Raw genomic sequence first — 11,174 nt, forward strand, 5'->3', positions numbered from 1 at the left:
TCAGTGCAATGGATACTGGAAACTACAAGAAAAACTGCAATGAAAGTCTTCTGAAATGTAATGATTTTCTTTCTGATCTCACATCTTAAATGTCAACAACAACTAATTTAATAATCCAATCAGCTGTTCTCCCAGATAGAAATCTAGATGTTTCATAATGATTCTTGTCTGGGAAAGCAAAAGGCAGCAGAGCATAAGAAAACACTTTCATTTAGCAGAAAAAGTTTTCTTTTTCCACTGAAAATGATTAGCAGAGAGTTCGATTCCCGGCCCAGGGTCTTTCTGCACAGAGTTTGCAGGTTCTCTCCGGGTACTCCGGCTTCCTCTCACAGTCCAAAAACTTGACTGTTAGGTTAATTGGTCTCTAGGTGTGAGTGTGCATGGTTGTTTGTCCTGTCTGTCTCTCTGTTGCCCTGCGACAGACTGGCGACCTGTCCAGGGTGACCCTGCCTCTCGCCCAGAACGTTAGCTGGAGAAAGGCACCAGCACCTCCCAACGCCACTAAGGACAAGGGTGTTAGAAAATGGATGGTTGATTAGCAGATGTGTTTATGTGTATGGATTTAATCCCAAGCAAAGTCAACTTCCTACAGCTCAGGTTAACAGGGCAGACAAGATCCGCCATTGTGACGATATAAACTCACAGCAGGCAGAGTCACAAAGTTTCCTGATTCATAGCCGCAGATCCTGCTACATAGTTCAGCCATCCTGGTACGTGTGTGCCTGAATAAGCACAACCAAACACATTTACACCTCACAAATCCCACTCCGCAGTGCATAGAAGAGAAACGACAGAGGAAAAAGACAACGCAGCTGCTTCACCGGTACGTTCTGATATGTCCAAAAATCACCCAAATCTGAGACGACGACAAAGAAAATCACCTCAGAACACGTTTACCTTCGTATTTCAGTAATTAAGGTACCATTAACATGGCTGTTCAATCATTAACACAGCCTGCAAGTAAAACTGCAAACAGTTCAGTCAGTTCTCATAAGCGTATTTGTCTCAAACTAGCCCCACTTCAGCTTCTTCCTTGTTTTAAGACACGGTCATACCAGAGGGAAAGCTTCAACAGCTGTTACAATCGGAAACTTCTTCATTTCAAGAGTAAACTTCACCCTCTGCTTCTCTTTGGATTTTCCTTTATGTATCTGTTAAGTGTATTTTAGTGCATTCCCTGAATACTTTTCTTTAATGAAGTGTTTAAAAAAAACAACAAAAGTCTGTAATTTTCCCCGAGGAGCTTTGTGTTTTGATACAAAATGGATCAATTGTTTGGGCTGTCGGGGTTTAACCATGACCCGTCCTCCTCCACGTCCCGCTGGACCACCAGGAGCATCTCTGCCACTTCATGGGACAGCTGCTCGCTGAGAAATGCTCTGCAAGAAAGCAAGAAAGGGAAGTATTAGAAGAAGAATGCAGAGTGTAGAAGCAAAACAAAAGGAGTGAAGTAAGAGCCTTGTGATGGCTCGCATGGGAGTGACCGAGTCACTGAGACGAAGTTCAAGCAGGGAACAAAAGCAAAGATTTAACCTAATCCAGAGCGGGCCACATTCCTACCGTAGCTCTGCTTCTCCCCCGATGCAGGCGGGACCCTTCAGTTTGGAGTCCAGGTTGTAGTACTGTCCGTTAACTTGCCGGACGGCCAGCCAGTGCCGCCGCCGGAGCGGAAGGGACACGATGCCCAGAGACACTCGGGAGGGAACGTTGAGAATAAAACCCTGGACCTTTGACATGCAGAGACTCTGAACCGTCCTGCAGGTTTACAAAAGGTAGCGATAAATAAAAACATTCAGTAGTTCAGAAGAGTCAAAGTCCAGAACTAAATCCAATTGAGAACTACGGCAAGTCAGACGTCCATAGCTAGTTAGAAAAAAACAAAACAAAATGGTTCGTGCCAAGGTTTTTCTAACATTAGATGTGCAAAATCCTATGTCCTTTTCCATGCCACTTTGCATTACTTCGTAACAGAAAATGCCAATAAAACACACTGAAGTTTGTGTTTGTGATGTGTAACAATAAAAAAATATTAAACGGGGAATTAAAACTGTTGCTATCCAGTACTATAACATAGCGATGGGTTGCTCATGCAAAAAGACATTTCATGACGACTTTAACCACTCACCTGCGTTTGTCCCACCACACAGCGGCCAGGTCTCTGCTCTGTAGTGCTGCCATGATCACATTAACGTCATAGTTTCCTGTGCCCAATACTGACCGATGGGGGTTTACCACACACTGTGGAGCTAACCTGTGAAGAGAGGAATTAGTGATGAATAAAAACAAGTTTGTATCCATTTCCGGTTCTTCTTTAAATAAGTGTTAGTTGTTTGTCAAAAACCCACCAGGATCATGACTCATTCTGCGTCATGCTCCTTCAGGCTGAAGACCAACAATGTCAGCAGTGGTCTCTCCAGCCACAATGGCTTCATTTGTGCAAAGCAGCATCACCGTTTTCCCTGAAGGTTCCTCTTACATTTTCATAACAGTGACTTTGTCTAAAATGTAGCAAATCCATTACAGCAAACACCATGGTTGTCCACTTAGTGGAGAGACAGGCTGGCATTTTCACCAATTTAAGGGCTGCCACCTAATTTACTCTCTGTTTGCTGTCCAGAGTTTGAGCCTTTAACACCAGAATGTGGATTACCTGGGAAACACAACGTCTTTTTGTGTCAGCAGAACTAGAATTTTGAACCCAGAAAAAGGAATTAGAACAAACTTGGAATCCAGAGACTCTAGTTTATTAGTCACGCTTTAGCTTATTTTTTATTTTAGAAACTATAGAGTACTCACTATTTAGACCAATATTAGATTATTTTTTAGATTATTATGCAGAGAGACTCCTGTTATTGCAACCCAGAAAAGGAGGCTTTATTTATGAAGAGCAGAACCAAAGAGAAGAAAGAAGATCATACAATCTTGTAAATTGGTGATGTCCTCAACTTCAACATCACTCTGTTGAGCTTTCTGGACATTTACAGACATTTAAAGAGGAGAGGCAAAAGCATAAAGATGATTTAAAAGTGCTTGCCAACAGCAGATAGTGTCATCTAGGAGACATATCATCTCTGATGCCTGGAAATTGAGCTGTTGGCATGTCATGACATGTCATACAGCAACAGTCTTCAGTCAGAGGCTTCATCAAATTTACAGCAACACCGACTGCTACCATAAATGTCTCCTGCCCACAGCATCACTATCTACACTGACTTAAGATAACTGAATAAGACTTACAGCGGCATTTAATAAGGTACTGTTCAATTTGAACTGAATTTTGTTTGTTGTTTTATAATGTGTATGTCTTACAACTTAGACTTTCTGTTGATTAAACCCGTCGATCGTTGTCACAAAACGCCAGCTCTGATGTTTGTGTGTAGTGACGAAGTGTCCGCGTGCCAGGGTGAAGGGATTGGGTTACCGTTTACAGATGTCATCGGCCGTCTCCTTGGTAAACACCCGCTCCTGGAGCACGTTGTTGAGCGCATGTATGGCGCACAGCTCCAAGCGCTGCTTCTCGTGAAACACCTCCCCGTCGCTCATACTAAAACTTCAAACACACACACAGAGAGAGAGAGAGAGAGAAAAAAGTTACGTTTTCGAGAAGCGTTACACGTTACAGCTCTTCTCATGCTAGTTAGCATCTGCTTACCCTGACGCGGAGCCTACTTGTGACCGCCCGCTGATTGTTCTCTGTTTTCGGCTGCAGGTAGTCAGGAAAACAGCAGCAGAGTGGACTATTATTATTCAACAAAAGCCAAATGAAACCACTGACCTGCTGATAAAGCAAATCCCTCAAATGATGCTGGAGTCTAAAACCGGAAGTAGGGCTCTTGTTGTTGTGATGCTGCTGCTGCTGCTGCTGTTGAGAGATTGTCACACACACCCCCGAACAGAGCGGTAAAATAAACTCCCCCAGTGTTAAATAATCGATTTAACCCAGTGGAATAAATAAAAAAACTAAAAACAGTCGATGAAGCTAACTAAGGTTGCAACTCCAAAGAGGGTGATACTGTGTTGTAGTGCCCTCTAGTGGTGAGCCTTGTGAAGTGACAGATTGCGACCACTTGGGAAAACAACTAGATAGATAGATAGATAGATAGATAGATAGATAGATAGATAGATAGATAGATAGATAGATAGATAGATAGATAGATAGATAGATAGATAGATAGATAGATAGATAGATAGATAGATAGATAGATAGATAGATAGATAGATAGATAGATAGATAGATAGATAGATAGATAGATAGATAGATAGATAGATAGATAGATAGATAGATAGATAGATAGATAGATAGATAGATAGATAGATAGATAGATAGATAGATAGATAGATAGATAGATAGATAGATAGAACAACAAACTATGTAAAAATAAGATAAAACGAAATAGAAGAAACATTTATATGGAGAAATTCTTGTGTATCAACAGCACATAAGCACATATAGATAATATGTTATGTATTCTCTTTTCTATCCTGTTTAACCCTATGCTATCTATTCTAGTATTGTAAATTGTAATTTAAAAACTTCACTAGAGTCCAAATGTGTTAATTTAATCTGATTGGATATGATTTGGAAGGGAACAGTCTTATATAAAGTCTTACACGCAACAGTGGATATCAGAACAGAAGCCGAGCTACAAAGTCCCAGCCGTTGTCTGTAGACATCTGAGACAGATTTGTCCTTTCACACAAGAATACAGACAACTCCTTGTGTTAGTTTATTTTTTGATTACTTTTTAAAAATAGCCTCTTTTTTTATACCTTTGTGTTATGAGGCACTATGCGTAGAATTTTGATAAAAAAAAATTCATTGAAAATATTTTAGAATAAGGCTGTAAGTTTATTTATATATATAACATTAGTTTTTTTTGGCAGAAAGACTCACTGCAGGGCTGTTGGATGAGATTATAAAACACTGGACCTTTTGGTACAGGTGTGGAAAATGACCTCTGCTCCTTTTAATGAGTGCAAAGACACCCAGACTGAGTGGGATGTAAAATTACAAAAACCAAACCAGAACCATTACTGCAACTCTATGACTTAACTCTCTTATCCACTCCTATTCTTATTTTCACATTATGTAATTTAAAAAAAATCATCCTTCTCAGTTGCACATCTCTTGGATTATGAATACAATATTTCTATTCTAATAACGGCACAGTATTTTAGGTTACAATCTTGCTCAGTACATTAGTACTATCATTGTTGTTATTGTTAATCTTGTTTTTGATCTATTTTTAACACTTTTTGAGCTTTTATCAATATCTTCAAAATGAGAAATAATTTTACATAACTTCTGATTCTGAAGACATTAATAAATAAATATGTGATATATTGTTTCTCTCTCATGGAAATTAGCAAATATAAACATTTTTAGTAATTATAGCTGACCTAAAACAAGATAATCAGATCTAATTTAACTTCATGCTTTACATGTTTGAATACATCTATTTCTGATATTTTTTATTAGTAGTTTGTATTTATCATAGTAGTTAGGTTGGGCATTTAAAACTAATTGATTTTCAAACAAGTTAGGCAAGGAGTGACATAATTTTCAGTTTTAAGTTCCGACTTCTCCAATTCTTCAATTAAAAAATTCTTTATTTATCCCAAAGGAAAATTAAATGTTGTTGCAACTCATTTAATTCAAATATCTTCAGAGTCATTTTGCATTGTGGGCAGGAAGGATCTCCAGTAACAATCAGTCTTGCAACAAATCTGAAGAGACCTCTGACTGAAGACAGGTGATGTGAGACAGGTCATTTTCCATGCAGAAAAGACAATATTCACAGTAACATGTCCTTGATGGCACCATCAGTTGTTGGTAGGCACTGCTAATCCACTTCACTTGCATTTGTTGCTCCTGTTTAAATCTCTTTGGGGGCGTATGATCAGTGATTTGATTCTTGCCCATTATCATTTCTTTATAGGTCAAAGAAATAATTTGAACTGTAAAGAAACACTGGCCCCCGGTAAATTTGAAGAATCGCGTCTACTGTTAACAGTTGCCACACATTAAATCTTATACAGTTATACAATATAATCAATTAAGATTTAATGCGTTGTCAACTGCATGATAACAACAACACCATGTGAAAGGAATAATACAAGCTTACCACTTTAGAATGCCACATATTTAACAAAAACAAATATTTTGCCTGTTTTAAGTAAATAAGTAGAATACTGATGCTTGGTTTTAAGACCATTGGCCTGATTTAAACGGTATGTAGACTCCACACTGGAGATTTTTGGGCGCCGCTAACTTATGCTGGTGTTTAAATGATGCTGACCCTTGTATTGATCGGGGTTTGTAAGATTTTCAAAAGAACCAATGAGTGGAGAGTATAACTCATGATTTTAACTTTCTGAAGCTGATAGGACCGTCCTCTATGATGAAACGATAATTCTGCACCCTGATTGGCTAAGTCTTTCTGACGTATCACGTCACCAACCTTATCATTGGTCAGCGGCAGTAGGTTAAACCGTAGTACGTATTTTTGTTCCTGTGTCAACGTATAGAAGAAGAAAAGAAAAACAATAACGTCCGAGGCAGGCTTAAGTTTTTATCAGAGACATTTATTATTAAAAAATAATAGAAAAGTTTCTTTATATCTGACACACGCCATACATTCGTCGTCCTTCTCGAAGATGGTAAGATTGATGACCGAGTCTGTTGCTAACAGCTAGCTGCTAGCTTGATCCGACATTTACTCGTCGAAGGCTCTCCTGAATGTTTAATTTTTTTTGTTGAAATGTGTGCTTTAATAATAGGATAACTTTTTCATTTAGTCAAATCAATAAGGGAATTTACAAAGAAACTCGTAGTTTTCCAGCTGCTAAGACCTGATACTAACTGTCCGAAGCTATTGTTTGCAATGCTAACCGTTTCCTATAATTAACTTTCTCTATGAGATGCTCAATAAAATACTTTACAGACAGCTTGCCTTTAATGCGGAATTGTAATGTGTTTTTTTTTTTATAAAAGGTAAGAGCCAAATAAACAGATAAAGCCATTTTAATCTTTTGAAAAAACTTTGTCTTGACCGCTGGCACAAGAGATTCCAAACTATATCCAGCTCAAGATTAGTGAAAATGCATTGAGGTGTAAAACAGATTCTGTAGTCAAACTAAATTAACTAAAGAGTACTTAAGGAAAAGGAGTGTAATGAAATGCTGCTGATAATTTATTTCAATATGGCATGAAATAAATTATCACTTGAAAAAGACGGTCTTTTCAAGTGAACTGTCAATGGAAATACTTTTTAAGTAGGAAAGACTGTGGCAAAATCAGTGTTTTTGAGAATAATTTCTGTTATGATCAGTGGTTTTGATAAAAATGTTTTTGCTTTTTAGCATCAAGTGTTACGTACTCAAAATTGGCAAGCTCTAAGGAACAAAATGTTAGATCTTCTGTCATGTCAGAGACAGAAGTCATTATATTGGCTTTTGCTTGTGGACATTTAACTACATATGCACAAATCAATTTGTCCATAAATTAAAATAGTCCTGTTTGTTTAGTTGATTGATATGCTAAAGAAAATTCAAAATTTTTTTAATCTAAAACTTCATCAATCAACAGCATCTACTTTCAATGTTTTTTTTATTTCAGCTTAATAAAAATAGATTAAGGTCAGAGCCATATGTTGTAATGGCTCTGATCTTAATTTTCTGTTTGATTTTGAACTTGAACCTTTATGAATCTGCAGCATATTCCAAGGGGTGGTTCTTAATCCCAAGGGTGGTTCTTACTTCTTAATCCCAATTTAAATAATAGTAATAATAATTTTTAATCTAAACAATATGACGTTGCCTGACCCTACCACTTGCCCAGCAAGGTTATAAGTTCTTTAGGGATTTTAAAAATGTATTTACTTGCTTTATAATGGGCTTACCTTATTACACAACGTCTTGTTTGCTAAAGATTTAATAATCTTTCTCTTCAGAACTCTAATGTAGAGAATTTGCCCCCCCACGTTCTGCGGCTGGTCTATAAAGAAGTTTCCGCTTTGGCTGCAGACCCCCCAGAGGGCATCAAGATCTATCCCAGTGAAGAAGACATAACTGAACTTCACACGTCTATTGAAGGACCAGGTAAAGTTTGGAATGCAACTTCTTCATAGAAATATGAATTTTCTGTTTGCATTTATTTGTTTAATTCTATTAAATTTTTCCCTTCCCCTTTTAAGGTAGCCATAATCTTTTTCAGATTGTGTATAATACATCAGCTTTCATAATGGCTCATAGAAACATGGCAGTTAACTACACAGTAGACAAAAAAATAACATTAGGATTTTTATTATAATTGTGTAATGTCTTAATCTTATAGTTTCAATAGGGAATTTATTATTTTAACTACGGTATGTACATTACAAGACATGAGAAAAAGTTCCTCTGTAACAAATAGTGAAGCAAAAACATAAAGCACAAAAATGACACTGCTTTAGATAAGTATTCATACTCATTCAACTTCTTCAAAATATGTGCCAAAAAATTCAATACATTCGATTCAAAATCCAGCCCAGGAATTATGTAAATACAGTCTACCTATGACTGATTTAATCTCGGTAGCAATTCAGCTGTTCAGCAAAGCCTTCAAAATTTTGTTGGGGAACAAAAGGCGCCATGAAGACGAGGGAACACACAGACATGGAGCTTTCAAGATCTTGTTCAATCAGTTATTGCAGAACAGGAAAATATCAGACATAGTATTATTTATGGGTAAAGTGCCTTGGTAGCAAAAAAAAACTAGCACTGCACTGATTTTTTTATTTTGTTTTCCTTTGCAAACATTCTGTGCAAAAAAACGTTGCGATGACGTTAGTCTGAGCAACACACACACACAAAAAAAATAATACTACCATTACTCTGCTCCTATTTTTATCATGTAAGTACTTAATTGGTGTTGTGTGAGTCAGATTAAATAGATGAACGACAGTCAGTGGCCTCCATGTTATCTCTGTGCGTTTATTTTCCTTTCCCCTGTTGCTTTGGACCAAGAGGAGGCAGATCAGGTATTTCACTCCTTCACGCAGCATTCTGCATCACTTTATTTGTAAGTCTGTGATGCAGAAAGTGATATCAGAACCTAGAACATTATAGGTATTTATTATTTGTGGTTGATACTGTTTTCCCCTCAGCTGCAGCTTTGTGAGCCTATTTTTTTTGGAGGGAAAAACATTTGTACAGACTTGACACAGTAATGAGATACATGCTCATGGGATGAATTCTTTATACTCTGACAGAGGGAACACCATTTGCCGGCGGCATTTTCCGAATGCGACTGGTCCTCGGGAAGGACTTCCCTGCTGTTCCACCCAAGGGGTATTTCCTGACCAAGATTTTTCACCCAAACGTGGGTCACAAGGGAGAGATCTGTGTCAATGTGCTGAAGAGGGACTGGAAGGCAGAGCTTGGCCTCCGACACGTCTTACTTGTAAGGTTTACTTTTTTCTTTTTTCTTATTTTAGAACCTGAAATGAATTTACAGTGACATGACAAAAAGGAAAAAAAAACAAGGGTCAATTTGCATCCATCGCTGTCATGATCTTAAAAATGTATCATGTGAATAAGCTTGTTCGCGTGTGACTCCTATTTTAATTTCTTATTTAATGGGAACATGGCTATTGTGAAATTGCTTTTTCAACATTAGAAAATAGATGAGGACCTTGCATACATTTGTAATGGAAACACATCTACGACATAATTATAAATCTTTTGCTTTGTTTTTTTCCAAAAAAAAAGACCATCAAGTGTCTTCTCATCCATCCAAACCCTGAGTCTGCGCTAAACGAAGAGGCTGGCCGCCTGCTTTTAGAGGATTATGCCGAGTACGAGTCCCGCGCCCGTCTCCTCACAGAAATCCATGCGATGGGTGGGCCGGGCGGGACCTCCGGGGCTCCTCAGGACCCTAACGACGGCCCTCAGCCAAAGAAGCACGCAGGTGACCCTATGAAGAGATCGGAGCCCAGCGTGGCAGCAGTACCAGCAGCTCTGGGTAATGGAGCTAATGGAGCCAGTACCACCAGCAGCAATAGCAACGGTAGTAGTAACACCAATAATGTAGGAGGGAAAAAGAAAGCAGATAAAAAGCGAGCTCTGAGGCGACTTTAATACCTCTGCAAAATTTCTGTACGTATGAATGCGAGCGTGAGTGTAAATATAAATATTGAATTGTGTTGACCGAATTTTTTGTTGTTTTCTGTTTTTTTCCTGACTCTTACTAGACTTTCCCTATTGTACCTCTGTTTTGCCTCCAGTTCGTTTTATCCTATTGGCTGTACAGGTTTGTTAATTACTTCCATACCTGAAGACACTGAAAAGCTTCTGGATACAGATTTTCAGCAGAATAATTCCAGTTATCTGTATTCTTCCTTTGAGCCAGTCTGACGGAACTACATCACTGAAATATGGCATTTAATGTCTATTATTGACGCATAATTCCTATTGTTTTGGACTTTATCAGGTATTTTTAAAGTGTTTCTTGCTGCTGTGGTGGTACCGTGTACTGCACAGCCTGCCTTGTTATTGAGTCTGAACTAGGACGAAGTTTTCAAATTGAGCTCAAGGGATTTTTATGGAAAATTTGCTAAAAAAAAAAATTAAAAGTACACATGTTCACTATCGGGATAGAAACGATGCTAGTGCGCAGAGCTGAATTTTTGTAACCTGTATTTTTCATATCATGGTCTATATGTGATAAAGGTATGGAAGAATTAACACTGGATTATAAGAAATCTGTCGTCTTCTTCTTTTGTTTTTAAGAAAGAAAAAGAATATTTTCACTGTCCAGTATTTTCAAATCTTTGACATGTCCGCACTCGGCTGTGTTGTGGTTGTGCGTGAAGATGTAGAGCAGTCACCATGAGGGAGCAGGGTAAGCTGGTAACTTTTGTAAAAACATGCAAAACAAACAACAAAAAAAATCAGATTGATTTACATCCGGTGAAGTATAGCAAACATCTGCTACCTACTCTTTCCCACTACTGAAACTTCTGTAGTTTCCTTTCAGAAACTGCAGAAGGCATCCATGTTGGCTCGAGTTTCCTCCTCAATCACAGCACTGGCAGCGTTTCTTAGGCAGATTTTGTTCTGTTCTAAATGCATGCGAGGTCCACAGATCCGGAGAAAATGCTCTGAAAAGACGTTTGTGAAACTCCGTTAATGGG

The 11,174-nt window shown here is 38.1% G+C and overlaps 2 protein-coding genes across 3 annotated transcripts; one reads left to right on the forward strand and one right to left on the reverse strand.

Moving 5' to 3' along the window:
* Positions 1 to 454: 454 nt before the first annotated feature.
* Positions 455 to 4,017, reverse strand: josd2 (Josephin domain containing 2). Of its 2 annotated transcripts, none has more exons than XM_023330284.1 (5): positions 3,776 to 4,017; positions 3,422 to 3,550; positions 2,126 to 2,251; positions 1,561 to 1,755; positions 455 to 1,379 (listed from the first exon to the last, which is right to left on the reverse strand). In XM_023330284.1, the coding sequence occupies exons 2-5, from the start codon at positions 3,541 to 3,543 to the stop codon at positions 1,268 to 1,270; spliced, it is 555 nt and encodes a 184-aa protein (XP_023186052.1). In that variant the 5' UTR covers positions 3,544 to 3,550; positions 3,776 to 4,017; the 3' UTR covers positions 455 to 1,267. The 2 variants fall into 2 exon arrangements, with proteins under 2 accessions (XP_023186052.1, XP_005798856.1); XM_005798799.2 differs by having other exon boundaries at positions 3,653 to 4,017.
* Positions 4,018 to 6,481: 2,464 nt separating this feature from the next.
* On the forward strand, positions 6,482 to 10,284 carry ube2s (ubiquitin conjugating enzyme E2 S). The gene is made up of 4 exons (XM_023330205.1): positions 6,482 to 6,660; positions 7,953 to 8,100; positions 9,252 to 9,442; positions 9,751 to 10,284. Exons 1-4 carry the CDS (start codon positions 6,658 to 6,660, stop codon positions 10,117 to 10,119), a joined length of 711 nt encoding a protein of 236 aa, XP_023185973.1. The 5' UTR covers positions 6,482 to 6,657; the 3' UTR covers positions 10,120 to 10,284.
* The last annotated feature ends 890 nt before the right edge of the window (positions 10,285 to 11,174 follow it).

The sequence above is a fragment of the Xiphophorus maculatus genome, chromosome 3 (assembly GCF_002775205.1).
Source record: "Xiphophorus maculatus strain JP 163 A chromosome 3, X_maculatus-5.0-male, whole genome shotgun sequence".
Classification (NCBI taxonomy): domain Eukaryota; kingdom Metazoa; phylum Chordata; class Actinopteri; order Cyprinodontiformes; family Poeciliidae; genus Xiphophorus; species Xiphophorus maculatus.

What these genes read in the sequence shown, in the direction of transcription:
- ube2s (XM_023330205.1), top strand. An exon ending in CACGTCTATTGAAGGACCAG is followed by an intron (nt 8,101 to 9,251) that starts GTAAAGTTTGGA and finishes ATACTCTGACAG; the next exon opens with AGGGAACACCATTTGCCGGC. An exon ending in GCCTCCGACACGTCTTACTT is followed by an intron (nt 9,443 to 9,750) that starts GTAAGGTTTACT and finishes CCAAAAAAAAAG; the next exon opens with ACCATCAAGTGTCTTCTCAT.
- josd2 (XM_023330284.1), bottom strand. Translation starts at nt 3,543, where the DNA reads ATGAGCGACGGGGAGGTGTTTCACGAGAAGCAGCGCTTGGAGCTGTGC. An exon ending in GTGTGGTGGGACAAACGCAG is followed by an intron (nt 1,756 to 2,125) that starts GTGAGTGGTTAA and finishes GTAAACCTGCAG; the next exon opens with GACGGTTCAGAGTCTCTGCA. An exon ending in GGGGGAGAAGCAGAGCTACG is followed by an intron (nt 1,380 to 1,560) that starts GTAGGAATGTGG and finishes GCTTTCTTGCAG; the next exon opens with AGCATTTCTCAGCGAGCAGC.